At 40.0% G+C, this 26,401-nt stretch overlaps 2 protein-coding genes and 1 non-coding gene across 3 annotated transcripts; 1 reads left to right on the top strand and 2 right to left on the bottom strand.

Moving 5' to 3' along the window:
• Nucleotides 1-2,405: 2,405 nt before the first annotated feature.
• aldh3a2b (aldehyde dehydrogenase 3 family, member A2b) lies at nucleotides 2,406-10,681 on the bottom strand. The gene is made up of 11 exons (XM_034550779.1): nucleotides 10,512-10,681; nucleotides 9,420-9,582; nucleotides 8,757-8,988; nucleotides 6,866-6,951; nucleotides 6,306-6,514; nucleotides 6,075-6,192; nucleotides 5,669-5,810; nucleotides 5,395-5,561; nucleotides 5,181-5,280; nucleotides 4,205-4,443; nucleotides 2,406-3,092 (listed from the first exon to the last, which is right to left on the bottom strand). The coding sequence occupies exons 2-11, from the start codon at nucleotides 9,579-9,581 to the stop codon at nucleotides 3,078-3,080; spliced, it is 1,470 nt and encodes a 489-aa protein (XP_034406670.1). The 5' UTR covers nucleotide 9,582; nucleotides 10,512-10,681; the 3' UTR covers nucleotides 2,406-3,077.
• A 6,011-nt stretch (nucleotides 10,682-16,692) lies between these two features.
• On the top strand, nucleotides 16,693-16,766 carry trnat-agu. Its single transcript has one exon. It is a non-coding gene; the product is annotated as a tRNA-Thr (tRNA).
• A 2,872-nt stretch (nucleotides 16,767-19,638) lies between these two features.
• Nucleotides 19,639-22,975, bottom strand: vtnb (vitronectin b). Its single transcript, XM_034550502.1, has 9 exons — nucleotides 22,912-22,975; nucleotides 22,404-22,520; nucleotides 22,139-22,273; nucleotides 21,956-22,045; nucleotides 21,625-21,764; nucleotides 21,123-21,279; nucleotides 20,347-20,505; nucleotides 19,926-20,258; nucleotides 19,639-19,775 (listed from the first exon to the last, which is right to left on the bottom strand). Exons 1-9 carry the CDS (start codon nucleotides 22,973-22,975, stop codon nucleotides 19,639-19,641), a joined length of 1,332 nt encoding a protein of 443 aa, XP_034406393.1.
• Nucleotides 22,976-26,401: the final 3,426 nt, after the last annotated feature.

The raw sequence follows: 26,401 nt of genomic DNA, 5'->3' as shown, positions 1-26,401 counted from the left end.
TTCAGCTGCCTTCACATATTGACTCTGAGCTGCATTTGAGGGTGGGAGGGAGACGGTCAGGTGTTTGACAAAAGGTGTGTGTGTGTGTGTGTGTGTGTGTGTGTGTGTGTGTGTGTGTGTGTGTGTGAGAGAGCGAGAACTGAGAAAGTTGTCAGGTGTCTGATCAAAGAAAGACGGACACCTAGTGGAAAAATCATTTATTGTGTTGTCATTTTCAGTTAGTTTCCTGTGTGTTAAAGTCTTAAATCTGCCTTTTTTAAAAGCTGGGTCACAATCCAAGAAACACATTACAACTGGATATTAAATGTGTCGCACATTTACAAAAAAACTAAATTAAAGGGAAGCTCCGTATTTTAAACAAAGTCTGTTTCCAAGTTTGGGTAGGACGACATCATATGTGAAAATATTTGTATCTCGTCTTTTGGCTCCAGAGGAAATTCATTCTGATAAATTGTCAAATGAAAAGATTCGGGAGTGTGGAATTAGAAAGAGGTGAGTTAAACAGACTTCTATAGCTCATTCCTCATCTCTGCTTCATGCGGATGCAAAATGCATTCACTTGAGAGAAAAAGATTTGCCGTTTCTGAATGAATGAGATCATTATCTCAGTAATTATGAAACATGATATAACATGCAACCAAAAATCTGTTAAGTGCATCTTAACATTTTCTTTGATTGCATGTCGGTGACATTTAGCAGGTCTTTCTCTCTGTGTGTGTGTGTATGTGTGTATGAAAGCGCACACATACACACACACACCACTTGTCTCCCCGGTACACAGTAAAATGCCCAATCCAATTCAAAGGCACCAGTTTCATTTATAACTGGAGATTGTAGCTTTTGGAAAGAATAATGGTAGTACATTAAATAAAGAGAGTAAATGTAAAACATTAAGCGTTTAAAGAGCCTATCATGCAACCAAAGTTCTGCCTCTGGCCTTATTGCAGGCTTGGTGAAAGATGTTGTGTGCACCTAAATGAAAAGGTTAGTAGCACCAGAGCAACACAAAGTTCATCTGGGCCTCTGTGGTTTGGGTTTGAGACTTTGTGAGACTTGTGTCTTTAAGTAATTTGGTGCTATTAGTTTGTCAACTTTGCACATCAGGAAGTTGCAGTTGTCCAGTGGTAAAGCCCATTTTGATCTGCTGGACATCGCCGTGTTTCAGGGTCAGTTGAACCGGCATGTCTAGCTTCACGGATATAAGAGGATGTATCTGAAATTAATTCAGGCTGGTTCATGATGTTAGTGACACAATCAGGCAATTGTCTCACTCACATCATTCTTCAAAGGCCAGTTTGCTGGATTCTACTAAACAGAAGGACTTAAAAGTTTTTTCAAAGTACTAATGGATTGGTGCAAGCCCTTCTTTAGCACACCATGAAGTGATATATGCACGATTACTAGCTGAGAAAAGGAACCAAATTAAATAAAACCAATGGCTGTATTTTCCCTTTAAATGGAGGGTGGAGGTATTTGGCTTATCTGTACGATGTAGAGATGTACGATGAAGAGATGTGGAGTGACTGAGACCTCTTGACTGGTGAGATGCTCCTCTGCACACGCTGTGCGTCCTCCAGTCTGTTGGTTGGCCCAAGGAAGTCGCTTTCTCTCACAAAGCATTGGGTGCAAAACAAGAAAAACAACAGCATTGGCAGAGCAATATTTGGTTAATCTCTTTTAAATAAAAAATATTACCAAATCTAGTATCTCAAAAATCTAAATGATTGAATTAACCGTACATTCAAGGTTACAATTCAGAAAAGCTGCTGCACATGAAAAACTCATTTACTTTGTGCTTTCAGCTTGCTATCGTTCTGCTCTTATTCTACTCTCCCTGTTGTTTATCTCCCTGCAGCCAACAAAAATAGTACATTAGCATTAAAATATACTTCAATTACCAAAAGTAAAAGTACTCATGTGCAGAGGTGACCGTTTCAGAAAAATATATTTTATATCATTGGATTATTATTATCATTATTGATGCATTAATGTGTTCATCATTTTAATGTTGCAGTGGTTAAAGGTGCAGCTAATTTCAATATACTGCTGAGTTTTGTACTACTACTAACTAACTAACTAATACTACTAACTAAAATAAATGTAGTGCAGTAAAAAGTACAATGTAATGGAGTAGAAGTATATAGCATAACTTGGAAATATTCAAGTCAAGTACTTCAGTGCAATCCTTGAGTCAATGTATTTGCATTCCACCACAGACTGAGTGATTTTTAGGTATCGTGTTAATTCATAAAAATAGAGCAGATTTTATTTTCCTCTTCCCAGAATTACCATAATAACTATCTTATTAATTAAGAAAAACAGCAAAAATGCATTATGATTCTGTACCGGATTGGCTATACAAATGAAATAATTTATTTAAAACAAACAATACAATTAAAATCAAATCACAAACTAATAGATACAATATGTTTAATTGAATAATAATCCAATATAGAAATACATGTATGTATGCATTTGTATATTACAATATTAATTACACATCCCTTAAAATGTCAATCAATAGGATAAAAAAACAAAAATGGTTACAAGCTTGCTTAAATGTGTTACAGTCATGCAACACATTTAAGTTCAATAGCTGAACCATCATTGAAATGGAATAGACACAAAGTGAACTGTAGGTTTCTCTACACAATAAAAACTGCTTACGCAGAAATTGCAACTACCTTCATTTGTTTCAGCCCTTCATTTAACGCATTGTGTTACTTCAATGTACATGATATTTAATAGCAAAATCAATAATGTCTATTTAAAGTTTTTTTGTAAGTATGTACATGTGATCTTACGGGTTACATTGGAACATACCAATGTTGAACACAAATTTAAGAGCCATACATAAATAATTACCTTCATGAAAAATAAGATGCTTGCTACATTGAAACATATGACACAGTTATTGAAAAACTAAAACATCTCCCCCAAAAATGTCCCATCTTATGGCGCTCCTGAGCAGACGCTGATCTGATTCATACAGACACTCATTGTTGAAATGGTGTGACATTCATGCTTTTCTTTTCTTCAAACAGGACACTCGTTGTCTGTGGAGCAGCAGGAAGTCTTCAAAGGACATAATTCTGGAGGGAATAAGCAGACATTTGATCACCTTTCTTGAAGTCCTATACTTCACCGTCAAGCATCTCAAAGCTATAAGCTGTGACCTGTGTGCCGCACTGGGGGCGCCGTCCTGTTTGTATCACCAGTAAAAGTGTGTTAGTAGTATCAGCTAAATGTACTCAACGTATCAAAAGAAAGTACTCATTATGCAGTAAAAGTATCCTGTGTTTTACTATTAATGTTGTTGGATGAGTATGACCGATGCTTCCATGGTATGCTGCTAATTTGAACTACTTTACATACTGATGTGTTGTTTGATAAATAGCAACGCATGCATATTCGACAAGATCATCATTCGTCAACTTCTCATGAGCTCAGAAAAACAGCCTTGTTTTTCAGCTTTGTTATTATACATTTTCCAGATGATCTTTGTGGTTTTTTAATAGTTTATTTATCTTAAGAAGGAGGAGATTTTTCTCAACATATGAAGGTTTATCAGAAAGCATAATCACCAAATTTGGAGATATGTGATTTTAACTGCACAGGAAGGTTATGAAATATCGTAATTTGAAAGGAAACTAAAGCCGGCGGACAAATGCAAAGAAGTAATATATCTATCTCCATATCTGCCCCCTCCCTCTGGAACTCTCTCCCCAAACTCATCCGAGACTGCACTGATCTTTCCTCATTCAAATCCCAAATCAAAACCCACCTGTTCAGAACTGCTTTTAATGTGTGATTGTTTGTTTTTATTTTTGTTTTCTTATCAGGGTCCGAGCGACTCAAAGTCCCTATTTATTTGTTTTACCTGTATTTTAGCTATTCTTATTTATTTATTTTTAGCTTTTAGGATGTTTTAATTATGTGAAGTGTCTTTGAGTACTATGAAAAGCGCTATATAAATTAAATGCATTATTATTATTATTATTATAAAAAATGTCCCTCTGACATGTAGTTTGCATGAAATGGAAACACTCAAGTAAAGTACAAGTACCTTGAATGTGTACTTTTTGAAACTGAAATGAAACCTCTTGGCATCTACATATACACTAGAAGAGCGATCAGTGTTCGGCCTCCTTGTGACTCACCGTGTGAACATGTTTTATCTGTGTGTGTCTCCTGAGCGACTCACCTGCAGCACCACAGCAGCCACCACAGCCAGGACGGCCAAGAGCGCCCTGCGCCCGATCCAGCTCAGGTCCACGTTATTGAGGATGAAGAAGCGCGCCCAGCCCAGTTTCTTGAGCGTGTGAGGCGGGTAGCGCATGCTGTTCACACCCTCCATCTTCAGCTGCTTGATGAGACAACTACGCAGGTGGCTCAGCTGGTCAAAGCTGAACTTCCCGTGGTAGCAGCCCATACCACTGTTTCCTGTCCAGGAAAACAGAGGGAGACGGTTCGACTGTGTGGACACATTTTGGAGTCTAGCTTTAAATCAATCAAAAATATTCTGATGTGGGATCCAATATTTGAGCACGTGGACAGAAATTAAACCGAAAACAGTAAAAGAAGGTAAAATAGACAATGTGATAAGAATGATCATATCTGGTTGTTTCTTGTTTAACAGATCTATAGATGAAATAGATATTACTCAGGTTCATTAAGCCATCAACTCTAAAATCTCTAAAGTACTAACTTTAAAAACAGTTGGATTTCTACATGATGGTAACTGAACACACATGTTGCACATGTGCTCTTTTCTCTTCAATTTAAACACTGCACAGCTTTCCATTATACAATATATATATATATTAATTGTAGATTTCTATTTGTATTCATAGAGAACTACATTCGTATTTATATTTGTATATTTTGTAAATACAAATATCAAAGTGTTTGGATGTGAAAACCTGATCCTGAACCAAATATCTTTACTGTGATGGATTGATAATCTTCAACAAGTTCCAATAACTTTTTAGACTGATTTCATTATTCTTCCATGAAGTCACACTAGAGGGCAGCGTTATGCCCCTCTGCATGACCTTCACAGTTCGTACTGAGGGAGTGAACAGCTCCGTTCCCCAATGAGTCAAAAAGCAAGAGAGAAACTAAGTGAACTCTTGTTTTTAGTGCCATGTCTACAAAGAGTTGTCTCTGTTAGGACTCACCCACTCCTCCGAAAGGCAGCGAGCTGACAGAATAGTGCACAAGACAGTCATTGGCCAGCAGTCCTCCACTGGAGGTCTCGTCTGTCATTCTCTTTATCACCTGAGGAGAGAATTCATTCATATGCTCATGAATCTGTAACTGCACACTGTAGACGTCTGCATCCGTCAACTGCTCTGCGTCTGCATGTGTGCAACGATGTCTGTTGTTAGATACCTTTTTATCTGATGAGAAGACATAGAGGGCCAGAGGTTTCTCTCCTTTATTGATAAACTTGATTGCTTCGTCCAGACCATTGACCGGCAAGATGGGAAGCAGAGGACCAAATATCTCCTCCTGCATCACCTTCGCCTCCGGCTTTACGTCCCGCAGAATTGTGGGGGCTGAACCACAACACAGAAACGCTGTTTGTCAAATGCATGTTTTCCATAGTCTGTTCCTCATCACTTACATCTCTGTAATTGCCTGAATGAAAACCTCAAAGGACTACCTATGAAGGAGTCTGACTCGTCGTTGTCTCCTCCTTCGGCAATGGTACTGTCTTCCAACATGTTCATTATCCTCTTGAAGTGGCGCTGGTTGATGATGCGTCCGTAGTCAGGACAGGTCTTTGGGTTGTCGGTGTAGAACTCCTGCCAGAGGAAACAATCATTACTTTACAACTATTCTTGTTACTTCAGGGCAAAGACGACTGATTCAACTGAAGAAATCCCCTCCAAAGTTATTGATTGTTTTGTGGTATACTTAGGTTTTAAAACTATTTTACATTTTAACATGACTTTTCAACACTACAGGTTACAGCTATGACAAATTGTGGAGTCTTTGACAAAGCCTGTTTTTGAAGTTCACAATTGAATAAGTTACTTTTCCTTTGTGTGTATTAAGGTCTTCAGTACCTTTATGGACTTCGTGACCTCTTCAATGACCCGGTCCTGGATGCTGGGCTCACACAGGATGTAGTCTGGGGCGATGCAGGTCTGACCACAGTTGGTGTACTTTCCCCAGGCAACACGCCTACACAGTAGTGGAAGAGTTAACAGGAGGATCTAAACAGCAGCCATGGTAAAAAGAGGGACTGGATGGAAAAACAACCGTTAAGCCAAACCCTGTTCAATCATCGTTCTGACCTGCAGGCGATGCTCAGGTCACAGTCCTTGTCGATGTAGCAGGGGCTCTTGCCGCCCAGCTCCAGGGTGACAGGCGTCAGGTGTTTGGCAGCAGCCTCCATGATCAGTTTTCCCACCATGCTGTTGCCGGTGTAGAAGATGTGATCAAACCTCTGACGCAGCAGCTCCTGGGTCTCTGGCACGCCCCCGGTTACCACAGGGTAAAGCTCCTGACACACAAGGTAGAAACACACATTTGGTTACTACACTGTGGCACGCAGACCCACGAGCAACATGTCTTTGGAGCGCTCAGTTTTAATCAAGTCTTGTAATGCGTCTTTTTCTGTTTTTTTAGAACTTTTGTTGAAATAATAGCGATTTAAAAAAAAGAGGGATTAAAATTAATCTGGTTGCTGGATATTTTTCTCAATAAAAGTGCCCATCAAAGACTTTCACTTTACCTGTTATGAGCCTTTGTAAGCACGGTTGCCCCCCATATTTTTCTTGAACTCATCATTTACATGCTTAAGAAACAATATTTGTACATGTCTTGTTTCACTTTCATGTCATGTCATCCTTACTTTGTCGATGTAAAGCGGCAGCAGGTCCTCCATGGCCTTTGCAGTGTGAACACAGACCTCGGAGGGCTTGACCACAGCGGCATTACCTGGACAGGGAAATGGCAAAAGCAGCAGATATCACAAGATGGAAACACATGGCCCACTCTTAAAAGTATCATTTATTTCTCCTTTCCTTTAACGTTCTCAATTGTTTCTCTCTTGTTCCCCAAGTCTTGTTTTCTTCCACCGTATCTTCATAGAATCTTGCTATAACTTGATTTCTTTTGCCCCTTGGGGGCAGCAAAAACAAGTTCAACACTAAATATATCACATGCTAAATTGACAATGTGAACACACCTAGCAAACAGTGGCATATTTACACAACCAGTATTTACAAAGCACCATTACCATTAATTTTGAGTCAATATTTACAGTTTTTTGTTTTTACTAAATCCTGATGGAAATATGTTTCACATTATTGCCCAGCTACTGTCTATTTTCCATTTGTTGCTGAGCAGGTTGTGTATATATCAGGGGTCTTTTTGTATGGAGACGATACAACATAGACTACATCAGTAGTTTAAGGCTTTCATTGTCTGTTATCAAAGATACTAGCCAACTTTATCCAAATCCGTTTTCTTCTCCCCTGTTTCTCCTTATCATCTCTACAAAATGTATTTTTCAGTCTTGAAGGAGCTGCATTTAATTTATGCAACCTGTGATGTACCTCGCTGTCAGCAGGTGGCGCATGATGACAGTGCACACATGTTCTCGACCTGTACCTGTGTGTATGTGTTAAAGGTTATTATAAGAGTCTATATTTAAAACCTTCAGATTTGTTAAATCTGAGTCACTTTTGTCTGGTGCTGTTGACAGCTGCCTTTGAACTCAATGCTTAGATTGATTATCTGTATTGTCCAATAAATAAAGGGGAAAGACTTGTTCGGCAGATACGACTGTGAGACTAAGACCTGATAATGCTGGAGCGAAGGATAAAGTCCATGCTGTTCAAACACGTACTGCATACAACAGTCAGTTCATTGAAATGCTTTAGCCATCAATGTCTTAATTCTAAAAAAGCCTTTATTCAAATTAACCACAAATGAGCCGTCGGCCTGCAGCCGCTCTCATGGCGCTAATATGTAAAACTATCACTGAGGAGAAGTTACAAACAAAAGACTCAAGCACACGGGGAACAAGACAAAAGACTGTTAAAATACTGCAGTGTCATGCTAAACAGTCGCAAGAAAACTCTCCACACTGAGGTTTGCATCACAAAGTGATGACAGTCAAGCCAAAACACTCACGGTAGAGTGGCCATTTAAGGGTAGGCTGCGAGAGAGAAATCAATGCTACATTAGTTCACTTATTATCTCGGATGTTGAGTTGTGAATCACTCGGGCTCCGACATTGTACTTTGAGCCATCCCTGATAGGATCGAGGCACAACGTTGAGACATGTATGTTCACACGTGAAGACACACCAACATCGGCACATGATCACCTGCATGTGTGTTAAGTACAGCCATTAGAGGACACACACTTTTTTATTCTGAATCTACTGCTAATCTTGTAACTTCCTCATGACTGCAGTGCAGAGTGCCCTTTGACCCAATAATCACAAATGGAGAGCGAGAGAGAGAAAAGAATGCTGAGCAATGCCTGGATTAAACAGGAACTGAAGTGGTTATGATCACAAGACATGAAATGGATCAGGATGTTTGCCAACCGGCAAGAAGGCTCATGAATGTTCAGATTTGACCAGCCAATCAAAATATTAGCTTGCATAGACAGATCCCTTCTCAAGGTTCATCAGAGGGGGAATCAGATAGAAACGTGAACGCTGACCTGGTTACATCACACATATGCAGACACACACACACACACGCACACACACGCACACAGTGCCGTACCAGCTGCGATGGCTCCTATCAGCGGCTGGATGGTGACGGCCCAGGGGTAGTTCCAGGCCCCGATGATAAGCACCACTCCCAGCGGCTCCGGCTTGACGTAGACGGTGTCCGAGATGGTCATCAGGTTCTTCTCCACGGGCCGAGGGGCCGCCCACTCCTTCAGCTTCTTGATGGCCAGGCTGAGCTCCCCCTCCAGACCCAGAGTCTCGTACAGCTGTGTCCCCACCTCGCTCTGGGGGTGAAGATAATAACGTTGAGCTTGCTCATGGCTGATGTTGTATTGTACAATTGGAACCACTCCTTTCCTTTGTGGAGATCTTAATATGTTTTCTAATCTACTTTCTACTTGCATCTTTACCTTGTTTTTTAAGAAGTGATTTACTTTTTGGGAATTGGGTGATATTTCTGATTTTCTGAATTAGTTTTAATCATATAATTCTGGTAGTCTAGTTCTTACTTTCTAATCAATCTTAAAGTCAGACCGTGAATGCCTTTCTCTGCCTTGATAAAGGTGTATGAACTGTGTGACCATCAGGGACAACAGTGGAACTAAGTCAACAGACTCAGAACCGATTGTTATATTCTCAAACTCTGACTCGCAAGCTGGTTGGCGACCAGGTACAGATTATTTTAGGCCGTGAGGAAGACCCTGTTACTATTCACCTTATTGAGGTCTTTTTTGATGGCATCTGAAACCGCACTCTGTCTCTCAGTGAACAACCGCTGCAGGTTCTTCAGCTGGAGAATCCGGTACTCTAAGGATTTGGACCTGCCTGTTTCAAAGGCTTTCCTAGCACGAGCCACGGCCTGCTGCTCCCGGGACATCCTGGGAAAAAAAGATTCCAATTGTTTTGCATGCTGGTGTAATACACTGTGCACTACAACTGTCAAACACGTCATGCGATGGCTACAGGCTACGGTTTGGGTTCCCTTCCAAATACTTATTACTTATTTACTAAGAACAAAGAATATTTAACAAATAAAGTAATAAGTGATTAAATAAACAATACAACATCTAAAAATCTCCAGTTTACTATCATTAGAGACTAAATAACCAGGAAATTAATTTGTGATAACCAGGCAATTTAGCTTTTTTTTGTTTCTTAAAATAAACCCAACGGGATTGATTATTGAAATAGTTTTCTGTCAATAGATTTATAATTAAACAATAATGCAATAAATCTCTCCGATACATTCATTACTGTACATGCTACTGTACATTACTGTACTGTAGCAGACAATCTGAATACTTCTCCCAGCATTGCAAAAGTAGGCTAATAATGCAGTTTAATAAAACCAGTTTAAAGAAAAAAGTTCAGCTTATAAACTCTCACTGATCTCCAGTTTAAATGTCTCCCCTCCAGAACGGTGGTCTGTGCTGCTCTTATAATTATTAGGAAACAGAGGATGTGTTATAATAGGATTGTAACAGGAAACCTCCCTGAGAACTACAACCAGCCTCCTCGGTCAGAGTTGAACGTGCAGTAACGACAAAGTAACGTTTCAAACAACATGAACGATCACATCCGGTTGCTACTTGATAAAGACCTCGATGTCTTTTAACCTTGGACCGCTCTACACTTATCGTGCAACGGTTCCCTACTCGGCTACACGGCTGGGTTGGGTTTGTTATAGCCTAAAGGGTTGTTTTTCTTTACAAGTCAACAGTTGTCGTGTTCATCGGGTCGCTTCGCCGTCTGTTACCAAACTAAAGGGCGAGGAAGCAGCGCGCGCTGTTTGGTCTTCAACTCCTACCTGATCGAGTCGAGTTGGGCTTAATAAGCTCTGGAGGTGCTTTCCGCTCTGGATGGAGTAGCCCGTAGCGGACAGGCTGAATAACGACAACAGCAAGAAAACATCGGCCTCCCTCCCCGTTAGGTTACACCCACACGGGGGCAGGGCCAAGGAGCCGGTTAACAATGTCTGATAGTTGGTCGGGTGTTCGAGTCCAGGTCCATCCGGGATATTCAGAACAGACATGTGCGTCCCCAGAGGGTGAATCGAGAGCTACATGTTCCTCTGACGCCATTATGAGGTGGACATATGTACTTTTAGCATACATGTATAGTACTTACACAAACACAATACCTGCAACAGTAATGTCATTACCTTCAACTGCAGCTAGGTACATTTTTTTTAGAGTTTAGGAAATGCCATATGGAGGCCCATTTCTAACACTGTGATACAACAAAAATAAAGATCCTGTCAGACATTACAATTAGAAACGTTCTAAAAATATTGACTTAGTATCTCAGAATTATGACTTACTATCACATATTGTAACTTAGCATCTCAGAATTATGACATAATGCAAACTAAGTCATTACTCTTAGAAGGTTTCTCATATTAATGACTTAAAGGATATTTATTTTTTTCATCACAGTGGCGCAATGGGCCTCCATAATAACATGCTCACAGCTCAACTAAGATGTAAGCCTGATTATACATGATAAACATAAACAAAACCAACCTGCACGATGAGCCAAAGACTAAGAGCCCTCCAACTTTGTCACAAATCATTTTAAAAAGCCCCTTAAAATCCCTCATGAACATATTTAAGTTATGTTGGTATTGTTAACTCTTGTGTTTAACATACACTGGAAATGTAATGAATTGGCTCGAGCTTTATAATGACAAAATATTCTCATTGCAATTTGAAGAGCCATATACTGATTGGCAATACAATTGGCAACAATATACTGTTATTTATCAGACCTGGAGGGGGGAGGGGGGGGGGGGGGGGGGCAGGCCTTCTCCATTGCTGCCCCCTCCTTCTGGACCTCCCCCCAGCACCTCAGACATAACACTTTTTAACCCTGTGATGCTAGTTAAGTTAAGTTATGTTTTTGTTTTGTTTCTCATAGTTATGTCATCTCTTGTCGACATTGTTATTGCTTCTAGTGTTTGCTTTTACAATGTAAAGTGCCTTATTGCCTTATATTGTATGCATATTGTATATTGTATTGTATATATGTATATTGTATTGGATGTTAAGTGCCTTATTATACATCAACATTTGTACATTCAAAAACTGTCAAAAATGCCAATCAAAAATGTTTTTACTGTTGCATAATAAAAGGCCTACAGGCCAACTAAATGTGTCTAATACCTCAAAGTGAAATAGATAATAATATATTATAATATATAATATATTGCGATTTTCCTGCTATCCTGGAATAAGGCTATTTACTCTTGTTCCATCTGGGGCGATGTCATCTTTCCTGGTTCATTTTTTCAATTTTTTATTTTAGCCTGTAATTGTTTGCCACATATGTCAACAGGAAAATATAAACACAAACATTAGTCTATACAGATCTCATTCAGTCAGATCACTTATGCATGTTTTCAGTCTGGAGAAACTTAATGTGAAGACTCCTTCCAGGCTTTAGATGGTATTTTATTTATAAAGTGGTTCAATGTCTGAAAAATATTTATTTCCACCTTCTTCTTCCATATTAAGTTATTGTCTTTACCACCGATTATCCAAACACTGGCTACTGCTGTAATGGAGTTAGTCGCATGCTTAATAGTTTTGAATGAGACAACATCACATGTTAATGTTTTGTTTGTCTGCATACAAAATGAATTGGACTAAACAATAAATGATCCAGCCTAAAACCACTGTTTTCTACATGGAGCTTCTGCTCTGCCCCCCTGCTGTCTTATTGACCTGCTAGATCCCAGTGCTGTAAGTGCTGCTGAGGGAATATCCCAGTGTCTTGTCCTGAGCATTCCTCCTGAGCCCTGATATCTGTTTATTTTGTTCCTAAATCGTGTCTCCTGCGTTCCCTCTTTTCCCTTCACAGTCTGATATCCTCTCATCCCCGGGCCAAGCTGGAATCACACTCAGCTTCTATTTCTCACATCACGGAAAACATTTTACAACGCGTAACACGGTGCAAGGAGTCACCCTCTCACCTCAGCCATGCAGCACACGGATTAGACCCAAAGATCTCTCAAGTTGACAGGAAATGTGGCCGTAGTTTCCACATCAAACAGCGGGCTGCAGAATGGTGTTTGTGTATTGTGACGGAGGGAGTGAGGATGGAGGTGAGGGAGAGGAGGCCACAGCGTCATTCACACCTGAGTGTCAAGACGGATTTCTTAGAGAGGAGTGTGGACACGGAGACCAGCATTTCTCTCTGTGCACACCTGAGTGTGCGAGGTATACACTGAGGCCTTCAGACACAGAGAGAAGCACAGTTTGTGTATTGTGATCTTTTTGTTCTTTTTATGGCGAGGTTAGGAATATATAGTTTGGAGGCTGGAAAACTCAAAGGGAGATGAAGAGTGTCACTCCATAAATGTGAGAGAAGTAAGGATAAATATCTATAAAACCAATATGTCTGTATGACCCCTAACATTTAAGTAGAATGAATTAATACGAAAAATATAACATTTCAAACTCAACTAGTGAAGAATACTTTCAAAAACAAAAATATTTAGTCACAGAAATGTATGTTGACCGTTTGTTGTGTTTAGCCACCAATAATAGTTAGTTAGTCCCTCTCTCTGGTTTGGACAGCATTCCTCTTTATATTCCTCCTTTCCATATTCCCGCAATTGGTGTTTTGATGACGGTCGAGGAGACACGTTGCTCCAAATTCTCCCATAGGTGACTTTTGTTGAGATCTGGTGACTGAAAGTCATAGCCTATTCACATGGATTCACAAACACACACAAACACACACACACACACACGCACACATTTATTGTGTATTTGAGAGAGCGAGAGAGACACAGATAGATTCATTATTAAACTGTCTAATGTCGCCACCTAGTGGCTTCTTTCCACCTCTCACTCTTCTTGTGCCTCCAACATGAACCACTAGAATAACAGTATGAGATACTAGGCTAAACTAAACTTTAACCAATTAAAATAGGGCCAAAGTATATGACAAGCTTAAAAAAGGGAAATCTGAAAGAAGATATCAAGCTTATAAATAAAACATTTACGCCATGTTTCTGTTTGAGAGAATACAATGTTCAGCTTCAGGGGTCACAGAAACTCTGGTAGCACGTGACCCTGCTTCGCCGGCCCATCTATTTTGGTATCGATATAAAGCTGCCTTAATGAGTCACGTGACGGTCAGCAGTAGTTTGAGTTATGATCGTCAGGGCCCATTGTTCGTGGGAGGAGGAGTAAATGTGAATACTTAACTTTTGATGTGAAGCAATCATCCGGAGTAATGTCTCATCTTCAGACTGTTATGACCCCAAATCATTCCTTACATCACGTGCTCTTCATACTACTTGGCAAGAGCAAGTCAACAGATTGTACGGCGTGTCATTTGAGTTCATTTTTATTTTCAAAACAATAAAAGCTAAATACTCAATTGAATTGAATACATGTCCATGCCCGTCTTAGATGTTAGCCTTCTGAGCCCGCCTTATGTTTGTAAATTTAAATTCAGTTTCCAATGGCCCAAACACTGCGAGTCTGACACTAGCCTGGGAACTGGCCGTGCATTGGACTGCGCGTTATCCGGTGTTTTGATGTCTCGATCGGTGGAAACACAACCGACCAGGAAGGAGAAAAAGTTGCCCGATTTGTCACCTCCACACATTACAGCTGACTGAAGCCTCACACTCCGGCGCTTCTTCAATACACTTCCGCTATCCACACACTGGGTTTTTTCCTGATGCGCACCAGGGAGGCAGCTGTGGAGGAGAGGATGTGCCACAGACTGAAGTGTCAGAAAAGTGTGATTGCTGCTTTACCTGTCAGGTTATTAGCCTTGTGTATCCGAACCCGAATGTAATATTTTAGTTTTCAAAATTATTATGGAGTGCACTGTACCATAAGGTTGAAATATAGACTTAGGCAAATTCCTTCAGTCGTCCATTTACCCACAAACTAAACAGGTAGACAATTTAGAAATGTTTATAGGCTACAAATCAACTTAGATGCAGATATTTAACAGAAGATCTCAGTGTTGTGTGACCTGACACTCCTGCGGGAAAGGACCAGCTCTGTCTCGACTAAATAGGCACATTAACGGGTCGGAGGGGATCAAACAGACACCTATTAGCCGAGGCAGTAGATAGGTGTGTAACACATCAAAGGCACGCGTTTGTAAAGCTTGGCATATCCACTAAGATGTGCAAGAGGGTGGGGTGCAGCGGGGGCCGTTCTGTGTCTGTCAAGCCGAGTATAAAACTCTCTTGTGTCCTTTAACCCCCAGTGTCGTGGAGAGACTCGAGGAAACATCTCCTCGTTTGCTTTGTGTTTGAACGCTGCAGAGAAGAATGGCATTCGGGTTGGATTTGACTGGCGGAAATGTTTCCGAGATAAACACGTTTTACTTGGGACACTACTGGCCCGCTGCATGCCCAGACATAAACAACAATGACGAGTACGCACAGGACAGCAGAGGTGAGTGAATTATTTATATATATATGTGTTATATGGCTCAGTGAACCAATTGTAATGTATGCGACGTAACAATATGCTCTCTTTGATTTTGGTTGAGAAGATGTACAAAGTTAAGTTTAAGTCGTTATATAAGATAAGATAATCCTTTATTAGTCCCGCAGTGGGGAAATGTACAGGATTACAGTAGCAAAGGGGTAAAGTGGACACAATACATAGTCAAATCAAATATAACAATAGACATAATCTCCAAATTGAGTTACTTACAATGTGTCTATTTCCAATTGGGAGGTCAGAAAAGCTGATAAATAACTGTAACTATGTTTCTCCCCCTACAGTGCATCATTATGCTCGCCACAGGTCGCGCTCGGACACCCAAAGCCGCCGGAAGCGCACAACTTTCAACAAGGCTCAGCTTAGAGAGCTGGAGAGGGCCTTCTCTGTCACACAGTACCCGGATATTAAAATGAAGGAGTCTCTTGCATCTGTTACTGGGCTACCGGAGTCTAAAATACAGGTATGCCACATGCTTCTCAAACTTCCAGTGCGTATATTTGGATAACTATGTCAAACAAATAACCAAATGTCTTTCTTTTGACCTGCTAGGTCTGGTTCCAAAATCGACGCGCGCGCTATTTCAAGAGCAAGAAACCAACTAAAGAGGTCCCCTCACCCTCCACAGACTACCTGTATCAAGTTTCCTACACCCAATGTCCCAGCCCACCATTCCCACAGTTGGTTCCTTCTTTTCCTCCTACTCCCAGCCTGCCGTCCCCAGCAGGGTACCCGGCTCCAAGTCTACCTCAGTCCACCAGGCTCTCAACCATACTGGGGAGTCAAGCCATGACCCTGCTCGCACATACATCCCCTGTCGCCGCCGACCGAGCTACGCGCTGCTCCCCGCATGGACCGGGTCTCCTGGGAGTCCCCCAAGACCACTATTACCAAACCCCAGACTTCACTGATTACTGCCATGATATGTTCCCACGCGGGGGGCTCAGTGAATGGGACTTAACGGAGGACTTTGAGGCTTTCCTCGCAGATGCACAGGGATCCCAGCCTGTTGGTAGCCGCTGCGCTGCAGTCGGACACCCTGGACCCAAGGAGAGCGTCCAGAGTCAGCTAGAGCCTCAGAGCTTAAACAGCACCGACGAGTCCATGGACGACCTGCCCGATCTCTGCTTTCAGCAGCTGGGCGACTTCAATCTGTCGAATTTGGATATTTCTGCGGCAATGATTGATTATCTTTTGGGTTGACTGAAATGTTGGAAGCAAGTTATGTAGTTTATAGACCACATTGTAAATACGCTTAGATAACACATTATTTATAGTGGGAATGCTCTAAAGAAAATACTTTCTGATGTTATTAAATGCATTGAACTATTGTTATTTATTCATTGTAGATTATTACTAAGACTATTACAAAAAAACAACATATTTATTCAATACCATTACGATGTCGTTCATGTAGATTATTACTAAGACTTTACAAATAAAACATGTATTCAATAGCATTACGGTGTCGTTCATTCATTATCGCTTATATCGGTCGTGGAGTCACACGGCTCCGTGGCTTAGATGGTTAAAGCGCCTGTTTAGTAAACAGGAGATCCTGGGTTCGAATCCCAGCGGGGCCTTTTCGTTACCGATTCAATTGAGAGTATATTATCGTCATACAGACCACATGGAGATTTTTGCCTAAACTGCAGCTGCTTTTATACTGTGGTGGTCACGAGAGCGTGTTTATTCGACACTTCGAGCTCATCGTTGATCCAATCAGAAGTCGTTTTTGACAATGCTACGCAATACATTTGCAAACGTTTTACAAATCACGTTGTTGTTGTCCTGTGAAGGATCTGTTGGAGTCAAGATAATGTCATTCACAATTCTAGCATTCATGTACACTATATTAGCAACCGAAACGAGAAAGAGAACATGAGACTTTATGATATACGGCAGGCTACAGTATGTCCTCACTGAATCGACATTGTCTATTGTGTATTTAGGCAGAGTAAGTGCATCAGTGGTGTATGAAACAGAGCAGTGTCACAGTGAATTAATTACATAGGATGACATAGGTCTACACATACATATAAGTATATGTATGTATGTACATATACTTGTATATTTATATGTGTATATATATATATATGTATATATATATACATATACTTGTATATTTATATGTGTATATATATATGTATATATATATACATATATATTACACAGATTATTCAGAGCTCAACAGACTATTTTCTTTAATGTTTCCGTTCACGTTTCTTTCTTTTGTAAATACCTAAGTCTACAAATAGATAGATAGATAGATAATGTGTCTTTTTGTAGACTTAATACTTACAATATGCAATACTGCTGTACTGTACTGAACATTGTTTCACTAGTACATTTCACTTTATAATACATTACACTTATACATCATAATATGTATAATTGATTGAAATACTTCCACTAACATCATTATGATAAATGCAGTCTTTACTAATTATCAGGCCTACTTTAGTCATAAGATTGCCACAGAGTGCCAGTTAGGTGTCAGGGTGGCTTTACGAATTATTCCAATGGAGTATCACGATGGGTATCACAAAGGTGGTTTACAAATGTCTGTTAATAATTACTATAATACAAAATATTAAAACCAGTCTACTATTATTTATGGTAAATACATGTCCTCGACTCAATGAAACATGTGGAATAGGTAGTCCAGTATTTTCATGTGCTCCTCAGAAAATAGACATGAGGGACTGATATTTTCTACGCCCTAAGAACTTAAAGGCAGTGTGGAAATGTTGCAATTTTGCTTTAGCTGTCGACCATAAGCTGTGTCATACTTTATCAGGCTTTACAAAAAAACATTTGGATCCACATCAACTATGAATGTTGACAAAACATACAACCTCTGTAGCACAGAGTTTCAACATGAACCTTCAGATTAAATGTATTGTCAATACCTAAGTGTCTAAAAGAATTCAATAAAACATTGAGAGACACTTTTTTGTGTCTTGCGCGATTATAACGTATTTCTATAAACATTCACAAACAGAAGGAGATTATGAAATGAGATTAATGGTTTAGCGAGATAAACCTAAGGAACACAAACTGTTTTAATATTTTCATTCGGTTAGTCTTTACGGACTATACTATAGCCTACACATTTTTAGTGGGGGGAATACAATACACAGGTCTATAGTTTCTTAAGCTTGTGAAATGTGAAAACATGGAATGGTCAATCAGCTCGCCATGTCATATCCATCATGCAGCCTGTTTAAAGAGTCTTTGATTTGACCTCCACACCGGCATGCAGCGTCGCGGCCACATTCCTCACACAAGACTCATTAAATGTAATATATGTGAGATAAATGTACAGGTTATAGTGTCAGAAATAAAACAATAAAAAAAGGTCTGCTCCTTTTTTGAAAGACATCCAGGATTGGTCACTATCATGTGGTACATTAATTGTCAGGTATTTAATCAGCCATCGAAGCAGTTGTCACATGGACACTAGATGTCGCTGTAGACTACCATGCTATTGCTAGGACACAAAGTCAAACATGATTTTGATTTTATAGAAAACAATATAAAAACTAAGAAAAAAAGATATAAATAAAAATAATTGTAAATTAATAAAGCAATGGGCTGCACGGTGGTGTAGTGGCTAGCACTGTCACCTCACAGCAAGAGGGCCGTGGGTTCAATTCCCGGTCGGAGCAGTCCTTCTGTGTGGAGTTTGCATGTTCTCCCCGTGGCAGCGTGGGTTCTCTCCGGGCTCTCCGGCTTCCTCCCACAGTCCAAAGACATGCTGCAGGTTAATTGATCTCTAAATTGCCCATAGGTGTGAATGTGAGAGTGAATGGTTGTATGTCCCTACATGTGCCCTCGATGGACTGGCGGCCTGTCCAGGGTGTCCCCTGCCTTCGCCCTATGTCAGCTGGGATAGGCTCCAGCGCCCCCGTGACCCTAATGAGGATAAGCGGTATTGAAAATGGATGGATGGATGGATGGGAACAAATAGTAAAGAGACATCTACAAGACCGGAGAGGCAGCCGGTTTTGAATTACCAGTTCTAGGTTTAGGGTTGTGTTTTGACATAAATACATTCAAGTACTGGCCTCCCTTTCAATTTCTATATCCAAAACAAAATGATGTAGAAATATCACCTATGTGAAGCCTCTATACCATTTATTATTGAAGGGATTCGGTTTAAGGGCTAGGGTCAGTGTTAAGGGTGTGTGTATGTGTGTGTGTGTGTGCGTGTGTCTGTGTGTGTGTGTGTGTTTACTATCATTTGGACAAGAAGATTATCAAGACATTCAACTAAAATCTCAAGTTTATTAAAGCATGCATAATTTTAGCCTATCAGAGGAGGTGTTTATCAAGAATAAAATGCAAACAACAAAAATAACAGAAGCTATTCTAAGCTCATATTAAAATTACGTTAAGACTTCTCACTACGAAGTGTGTTTAAAACAGAGTGAATTTCTCTGGTCAGCTGACCTATCTCTTCTCTGCCCTTGATGCATCAGGTGTCTCTTCATGCTTGCAGCCCAGCCAGTATTTTGCAATGGATCGTGGGTAAGGAGGGTTGGCAGAGTCCACACGTTTTGTCTGCAGATCCACTCTGTAGTATTTATCTGCCATCATACAAAGATAAGAAACACACAATCCAGTACAGTGTTAAAGGGGAAGCTCAAAGATAATAATCTTTGTCATTCCTGTAATTGTTTTGTGTTGAAACACAGCCGAGCCGACCAAGGGATACAAATAACTCCATGTATTCATACCTTTCTTGAAAAAATACACATTTTGCAGGGGGGTGCTTTTGTACTCTGTGGGGATCTCATCAAAGATGTCGGTGTAGTCGCTGTAGTCATAACCGAACAGATCATCATAACCCCACAAATCATCAAACAACGTTTGGCGACTCTGCCTTCTCCGCTGTGCACGCTTCTTGCTGGGCCTCCTCCTCCGACTGCTGGGCCTTCTCGCTGGTGGAGGAGCCGCTGGCGTGGGTTTGGGGCTGAGGTAGACTCGTCCCACCATGGCAGCGTCTACAGATGGCCTGACGCCCTGCCAGTCCCTGCTGGTGAAGCGAGGGCCTGTTTGGTGACTGCTGTCTGAGGAAGGATGAAAAATGCCAGACGATTGGAAACAAAACACATGTGTAAAAACCCAATGAAACACACAAACACAGCGGAGCCTTACAGGAGCTTCCAAAGAGGTCGGTGAAGAAGTCCTCCCATGTCTGATCGCAGAAGAGGTCCGTGTATCGAGTGAACAGCACAGAGGGGGAGGTTCTGCTCATGCGGACGCACTCCTCATGGGAAGGCTGGTGCTTGAACTCATACTGGTAATACTTGTTCCCTGAAGAAAGAAACAGACTCATTTGGACATGTCACATTGGGAAACACTAAATAATCAACTTGATGCCTGAATTTCATTTCGGTGCTGCAGTTTCGGGATCCTGCCATGGTTACATCTGTTGTCCACGGCAAAAAGTTTTAGGTGTCCTATTTCCTACTTTCACCTGTAAGAAAGGATGAGACGAGGTACTTTCCCTTTTAGCAGAGATTTCCATACTCTTTTCTTTTACTTAAGTAAAAGTAGCAATACCACAGTGTAGAAATACTCTATTACAAGTCCTGCATTCAACCATTTTACTTAAGTAAGTATAAGCATCGCAATATACTAAAAGTACCAAAAGTAGAAGTATCCATTGTGCTGAATGGCCCAATTCAGAATTGTGTATATTATAACTCTAGATGCATTGAAGCATCACTTTAATGTTGCAGCTGGTAAAGGTGAGGCTAACTATACTTTATATTCTACCAGCTATTCATTTTGAGTTGAACTCAGACACGTATGCAAGTTGAGCACAGCATTCATTCAGTGATCACGTCACGTATGATCAAAACCCATCACAGTCTAAACTCAAGGAGCTTCTGAATACTGAGAAATGCCACACATCCTGACAACGTTACCTTTGAAAAAGTAGGCTTTCTCTTTGCCAAGGTGACTTGGTGCCGGTATGGCGAAAGAGGCGTCAGCGTCATCCGGTATGCCATCAAAGCCGGCTGAAATGTCCCGCGGATAGTTCTCATCCAGAACATCACCGTCAAACCTCCAGTACTTTTTCCCCTGAGGGAGAATAAAGACATGGCACAAAGCAGTGAGATGTAATGCTACCACACAGGAGACAATGCACGCCTATTATAAATATTGATCCAATGGTCAAATAATACATAAAAACATGCTATGGTTGGCTTAGTGAGCACCACATATTTTACTCGATGAAGATTTGAGAATTGAAACATTGTTAAAGAAGTGAATAATCAAGAGTGTACAGGATTCTGTGGCTTTTTCACATGAAAATATATATTATTGATTTGGGTTTCCCATGTAAAGAGTAGTCATAATACACCAACCACCAGTGGAATATGAAGACTCACTGTTTGCAGACTCTAGAGAGGTAGAAGTTTCTACCTTAAAGATATAGGATTTTCCGTGGCAGTTGATGCGTGTGAATGCCGCGTCTACGGGTCCAGAGATCCCCCACACATCCTGGATGAGTTTTGGGTAACCAGGAAGTACGGACTTGTCATCCAACTCAAAGAAATATTCACCTAGCAGTTAAAACAGGCTTTGGATCAATATGCCATAAGAAACTCAATTCATTCAACCAGGATAATATCAAGTATCAACGCTGAAAAGGAAAAATTATCCAATAAAATGTACAGCCTGCACAGGTTTGTCCAGTCAAGGGCACTGATTTAATAAAACATACATTATAAGATGCAACCCCATTACAGTTTACCTCTAAAAGCATATATCGAGCCATTCTTCAGCTGCAGAAAAGCATCAAAAGGTCGACCACTGCAGGCCGCTGCGTCAGGCTCGACAGAAGGAGCAGAAGGAGCAGGAGGAGCAGAAGGAGCAGGAGGAGCAGAAGGAGCAGGAGGAGCAGAAGGACCAGGAGGAGCAGGAGGAGCAGAAGGACCAGGAGGAGCAGGCTCTTGTGTGGTGACGGGTGTGGGAGAGGCAGTTTGGGTCGGTGCAACCGTGTTGAAAGTTGGTTGGAGAGTTGTTCTGTCTGTTACTTCTTCTGCTTCCTGGAAGGTATCGCCACGAGCAGCTGAGGGCATAACAGAGGCACGTTGTGTCACATGAACGTGTTTCTGTAAAAATGATTCATTTACAAAAGCAAGATTCAATACAATGCAAACGGTTAATTCTGTGAGATGGTATTCAACTGCTGTACAGACTTTTTTTAGGGCAGATGGTATCAAAGTCCCCGCAGCAGCTCCCATAGTACACACAAATGGAGTCACACTGGCATTTTGTCTGCGGGTCGAAGGAGCCACAGCGACCCACACAGGACTCTGAGGAAACGCAGTTTGTTTGTTTCAAATGACACGACATTTATTGATATAGTGCAGACTTGGACAAACAGTGGCGGAGGAAGTACTCCTTTACGTCAGTGAAAGTACATTAGTAGCATTGGAAAATACTCCATTACAATAATTTACAATCCTCTATTAGTCCCGCAGCGGGGACATTTACAATATATATGTATAATATATTATTATATTGCACTAATTCGTCAATGTGTTGGTTACTGTAAGTAACATTTGACTGATGTAGCAGTTTGAGGTACATCACTACACATATTACTGCAGTCATTCTTTTATTTTTAATATGCAGTGTGCATGTGTAACATTTCATTTAGCTTTGACATGAGTTAAATTAGAAAAGACAATCTGGAAGACTTACGTTCTGCAGCAGAGGTGATGTCGAGCAGCAGGACGAGGCCCAGCAGAGCCACTGCTGGCTTCATGTTACTGCCCCAAAATATGACACTTTTGAACAACAAACCAAAAATGAGGAATTTTAAACTGCGTGCCTGTTCACATCAGTGAACTACAGTCAAATGAGTTTGAGTGCCTCAATTCAGGGTGCAGATAGATGATCAATAGATATTTGAAGCCGTTGACCCCCAGGCATCGGCCATCCTGATTGGTCAACACTCAGCTGTGACAATCATTAAACTGTGACACTGATCTCTGTCCTGTCTGTCCAAGAACATGAACATGATTACTATAAGGCTCAGAATACACCCATAGACTTTCCCGTTATGTGGCAAATTTAACACCCAACATCAGCAAATTATTAATTTATTTTATTAAAAAACAACAGATACTTCAAATAGGCCACCAATTTAGCATTGGTGGCCTATTTAGCATGAGTTGCCCTTAATAAGGACAATAGTGTAAATGCAAAACTACAATCCAGACTGGACACTACAGAAGTGAGCTATTGTCTCATGAAGTCGATATATACTGTTTATACACTGTGACTTCAGCTCGAATGAGGGAGCGAGTATCTGAGTATCTGTGTAACCAGGGCAGTCATTTTCCTCTTATTGATCTGTGGTGTAAAAAACAACCCTAAAGCAAACACAGTGCCTTCCAACAAATTAAGCCTTGATAATTAAAAAGAGTCAAAACAACACACATGTATGGTATTTAAAAAAATCATAGTATCTTTTCTTTTTCATTTGACCAACAGGCGATTGTCTCACGGAAGTTAGTGATGTGATTCAGCACCATGGAGAGACTCAGAGGGCGAAATCAGCAAGTCACCACCAACTGATTAAAGTGATACTAATAATACTTCCTCTTTATTCTGTTACAGTTTGAAATATAACATTTCAAATAACATTTTAAAAAGATCATACACTGAAAATAACAGAAATGTTTTGAAGAGTGTTTTAATCTAGAGTTGAGGTACTTATATTATCATTATAATGATTATTATTATTGTTCAGATAGTTATTGAGGAGCGATCTGGTGTTGTCAAGAGTGTTTATATAAAGCCTAACCTCAGCATCTGATGTTTGAAAAACCTGCAACAGGTCTGACAGAGGTGACTGTGGGTCAGTGCTTAGCAGGTCTGTCTTTCAATCAGGGGGTTGGTGGTTCAATCCCCGCCCTAGTCGATGTTTCCTTCAGCAAGACACTTAACCCTGAATTGTTCCCTGTTGCTGTATCTACAGTGTATGAATGTAAGTTGCTTTGGATAAAAGCGTCAGCTAAATGACATGTAAGATTAGATGCAGATTAGATTTGTTTTTAATCATACTAGATTTTGAAATGCTAGCCAAAACTATATTTAAATTTAAATTGACTGCATGTAAATATGTATTTGAATATGGTGCAAATAAATGTTCTTTAGCAAACTAGAAGACTTTAAAAGCAATTTTTGATCAGTACAACCCTTACAAGCTGAAATCTATATTGTCTTTAAAGGGGGAGTCACACAATTTACTATTGCACTTCAATAAAGTCGGGGGACTCAAGAGAGACAAAAAAAGAATGGTGAAAATAAAGAAACACAATATCCTGAAATGTAGTCCTTAGGGTCAAACTATAAACGCAATAGATCTTACATTGTCCATAATGCAACTCAACACCATCTTTCTGCACACCGCCCCCTTTTTTTAAATCCCACATCTCCAGGTTATAATGCAGATGTTCTGTTTTATTGTTATTCTATTATTTATAGATTGTAGATCTAAAGCCAGCATGACATAATCAGGGTTATTTCCTAAGACTTTAGAAAACTTGCTCAGATTATTACTATTGTAGAAAACTTTCATATGTGACATGGGTGCCAATCTAAGATAATAATCCTTATTGCACCAGTATGTATGATGGCATGTGAAGAAACTCTTAACATATGTACATATTAACCACCTTTCGGTACATACTTCTGTATCGTGTTTTCTTTTATATTTTGTGTTTTTTCTTTCTTATTATAGTGTTATTTCTAAACTCGGAGAGCCCTGCACAAGATTTTCAATGTGGCTGGACTGTTGGTTGCTCTGTGTGAGCTAATTGACTGAGAATTCAAAGATGTATATGCACCTTCTCTCCATAACTTTTGTCTTTTCAGCATTTATATACCAATTTAAATATGCTTTTTTTAAAATTGGCATGAACTTTATTAATGTTAAATATCAATCCAGTCAATGGAGGAGTCAGCTGCCCCATTTATGATGAATGGGAGACTGGCTTTCAGAATGATTGCCAAATAAATGCTTCTCTTCATATACCATTACATTATATAACAATATGCAATATCTAACAGATAGCTACCGCATTTAATTTAGACCTATATATGCTTTCGGTGACATGACATGCACTTAATTTGATTTTTAAGGGGAGACAGTGTGTTTTATGACTTAATTGAAGCTATTCCTTGGCCTTATCTCACAAATGAAGAATAAGTCATTAAACAACAAAGGGATCTCAGTGATTTCTGTGTGTTGTGTAAGCTCATAAAACACAACAGTGATATGTTTATTGATAGTTTAAGACTTGGCTGGTTGTTCTCACGCTCTTTATTCGTTTACACACTTGTAAACTAGTAACTGCTGATATTTCAGTTATTTCTGTGACACAATTTTTAAGGAAACCTTCATCTCCAGCCAAGACAAACAATGCTAAAAACTACTTTAAATTGACTTGAGTTGAGCAACATACATTTAACAAATTAGACATCTGGTACTGGAGCCGTCAGTGTTATCAATTAAATATGATTAAATATGTCAGATGAGCATAACAGCGTTCATGACAACTTATTTACGATAGAAAAATAAATACACACACACATATATATGAATAAATTAAAAAAACACCTTGGAACAACTCTGCATATTTCTTGCTTACATGTTTGCAAACAAGCATGTCCAGTATCTCACAATGTCACATGTCAAGATTATAGTACGGTAGTTGAATTAGTAGCCTGCATTCAATATGAAAACACAAGTAATATATATATATATATATATATATATATATATATATATATATATATATATATATATATATATATATATATATGTATGTATAACCTATGTGTTTGCAAACATGTAACATGTAAGCAAGAACTTTTCTGAGTTGTTGCAAGGTGTTTTTTATTTCATTTGTTTACAACCCAACGTGAAAGGACAAACTTTGACTCTCTGGTTTTATGTTAATCACTCGAGATGTAAGTGTTAATAAGTGAGCTTAGAGGTGCTATTGTTACGTTTACAGCGCCAGCCTTGCTGTTTCCAGGGTCTGTGCTGAGCATTGAATCACTGCTGTCCTCGGAAACACGGTGGCAAAGTGGCTCCATGCACAGAGGCTTTCCCTTCCCTTCAGCCCAGCTGGTCATGTGAAGGACCTGACCTTTGGCCACACCTGACAGACGGCTTTCC

The sequence above is a fragment of the Cyclopterus lumpus genome, chromosome 14 (assembly GCF_009769545.1).
Source record: "Cyclopterus lumpus isolate fCycLum1 chromosome 14, fCycLum1.pri, whole genome shotgun sequence".
Taxonomy (NCBI): domain Eukaryota; kingdom Metazoa; phylum Chordata; class Actinopteri; order Perciformes; family Cyclopteridae; genus Cyclopterus; species Cyclopterus lumpus.
The sequence above is the reverse complement of the archived record's forward strand: the minus strand, read 5'-3'. Positions and strand labels throughout refer to the sequence as shown.

Bases quoted from the DNA above. Each gene is read 5' to 3' on its own strand.
- vtnb (XM_034550502.1), bottom strand. From the start codon at position 22,975: ATGAAGCCAGCAGTGGCTCTGCTGGGCCTCGTCCTGCTGCTCGACATC. The intron at 22,521-22,911 runs GTAAGTCTTCCA...GCGTTTCCTCAG, and splicing joins CATCACCTCTGCTGCAGAAC to AGTCCTGTGTGGGTCGCTGT. The intron at 22,046-22,138 runs GTCCTTCTGCTC...CTCCTTCTGCTC, and splicing joins ACAAGAGCCTGCTCCTCCTG to CTTCTGTCGAGCCTGACGCA.
- aldh3a2b (XM_034550779.1), bottom strand. From the start codon at position 9,581: ATGTCCCGGGAGCAGCAGGCCGTGGCTCGTGCTAGGAAAGCCTTTGAA. The intron at 6,515-6,865 runs GTAAGGATGACA...CTTGTGTGTCAG, and splicing joins TGCCGCTTTACATCGACAAA to GAGCTTTACCCTGTGGTAAC. The intron at 5,811-6,074 runs GTACTGAAGACC...TTCCTCTGGCAG, and splicing joins AGGTCACGAAGTCCATAAAG to GAGTTCTACACCGACAACCC.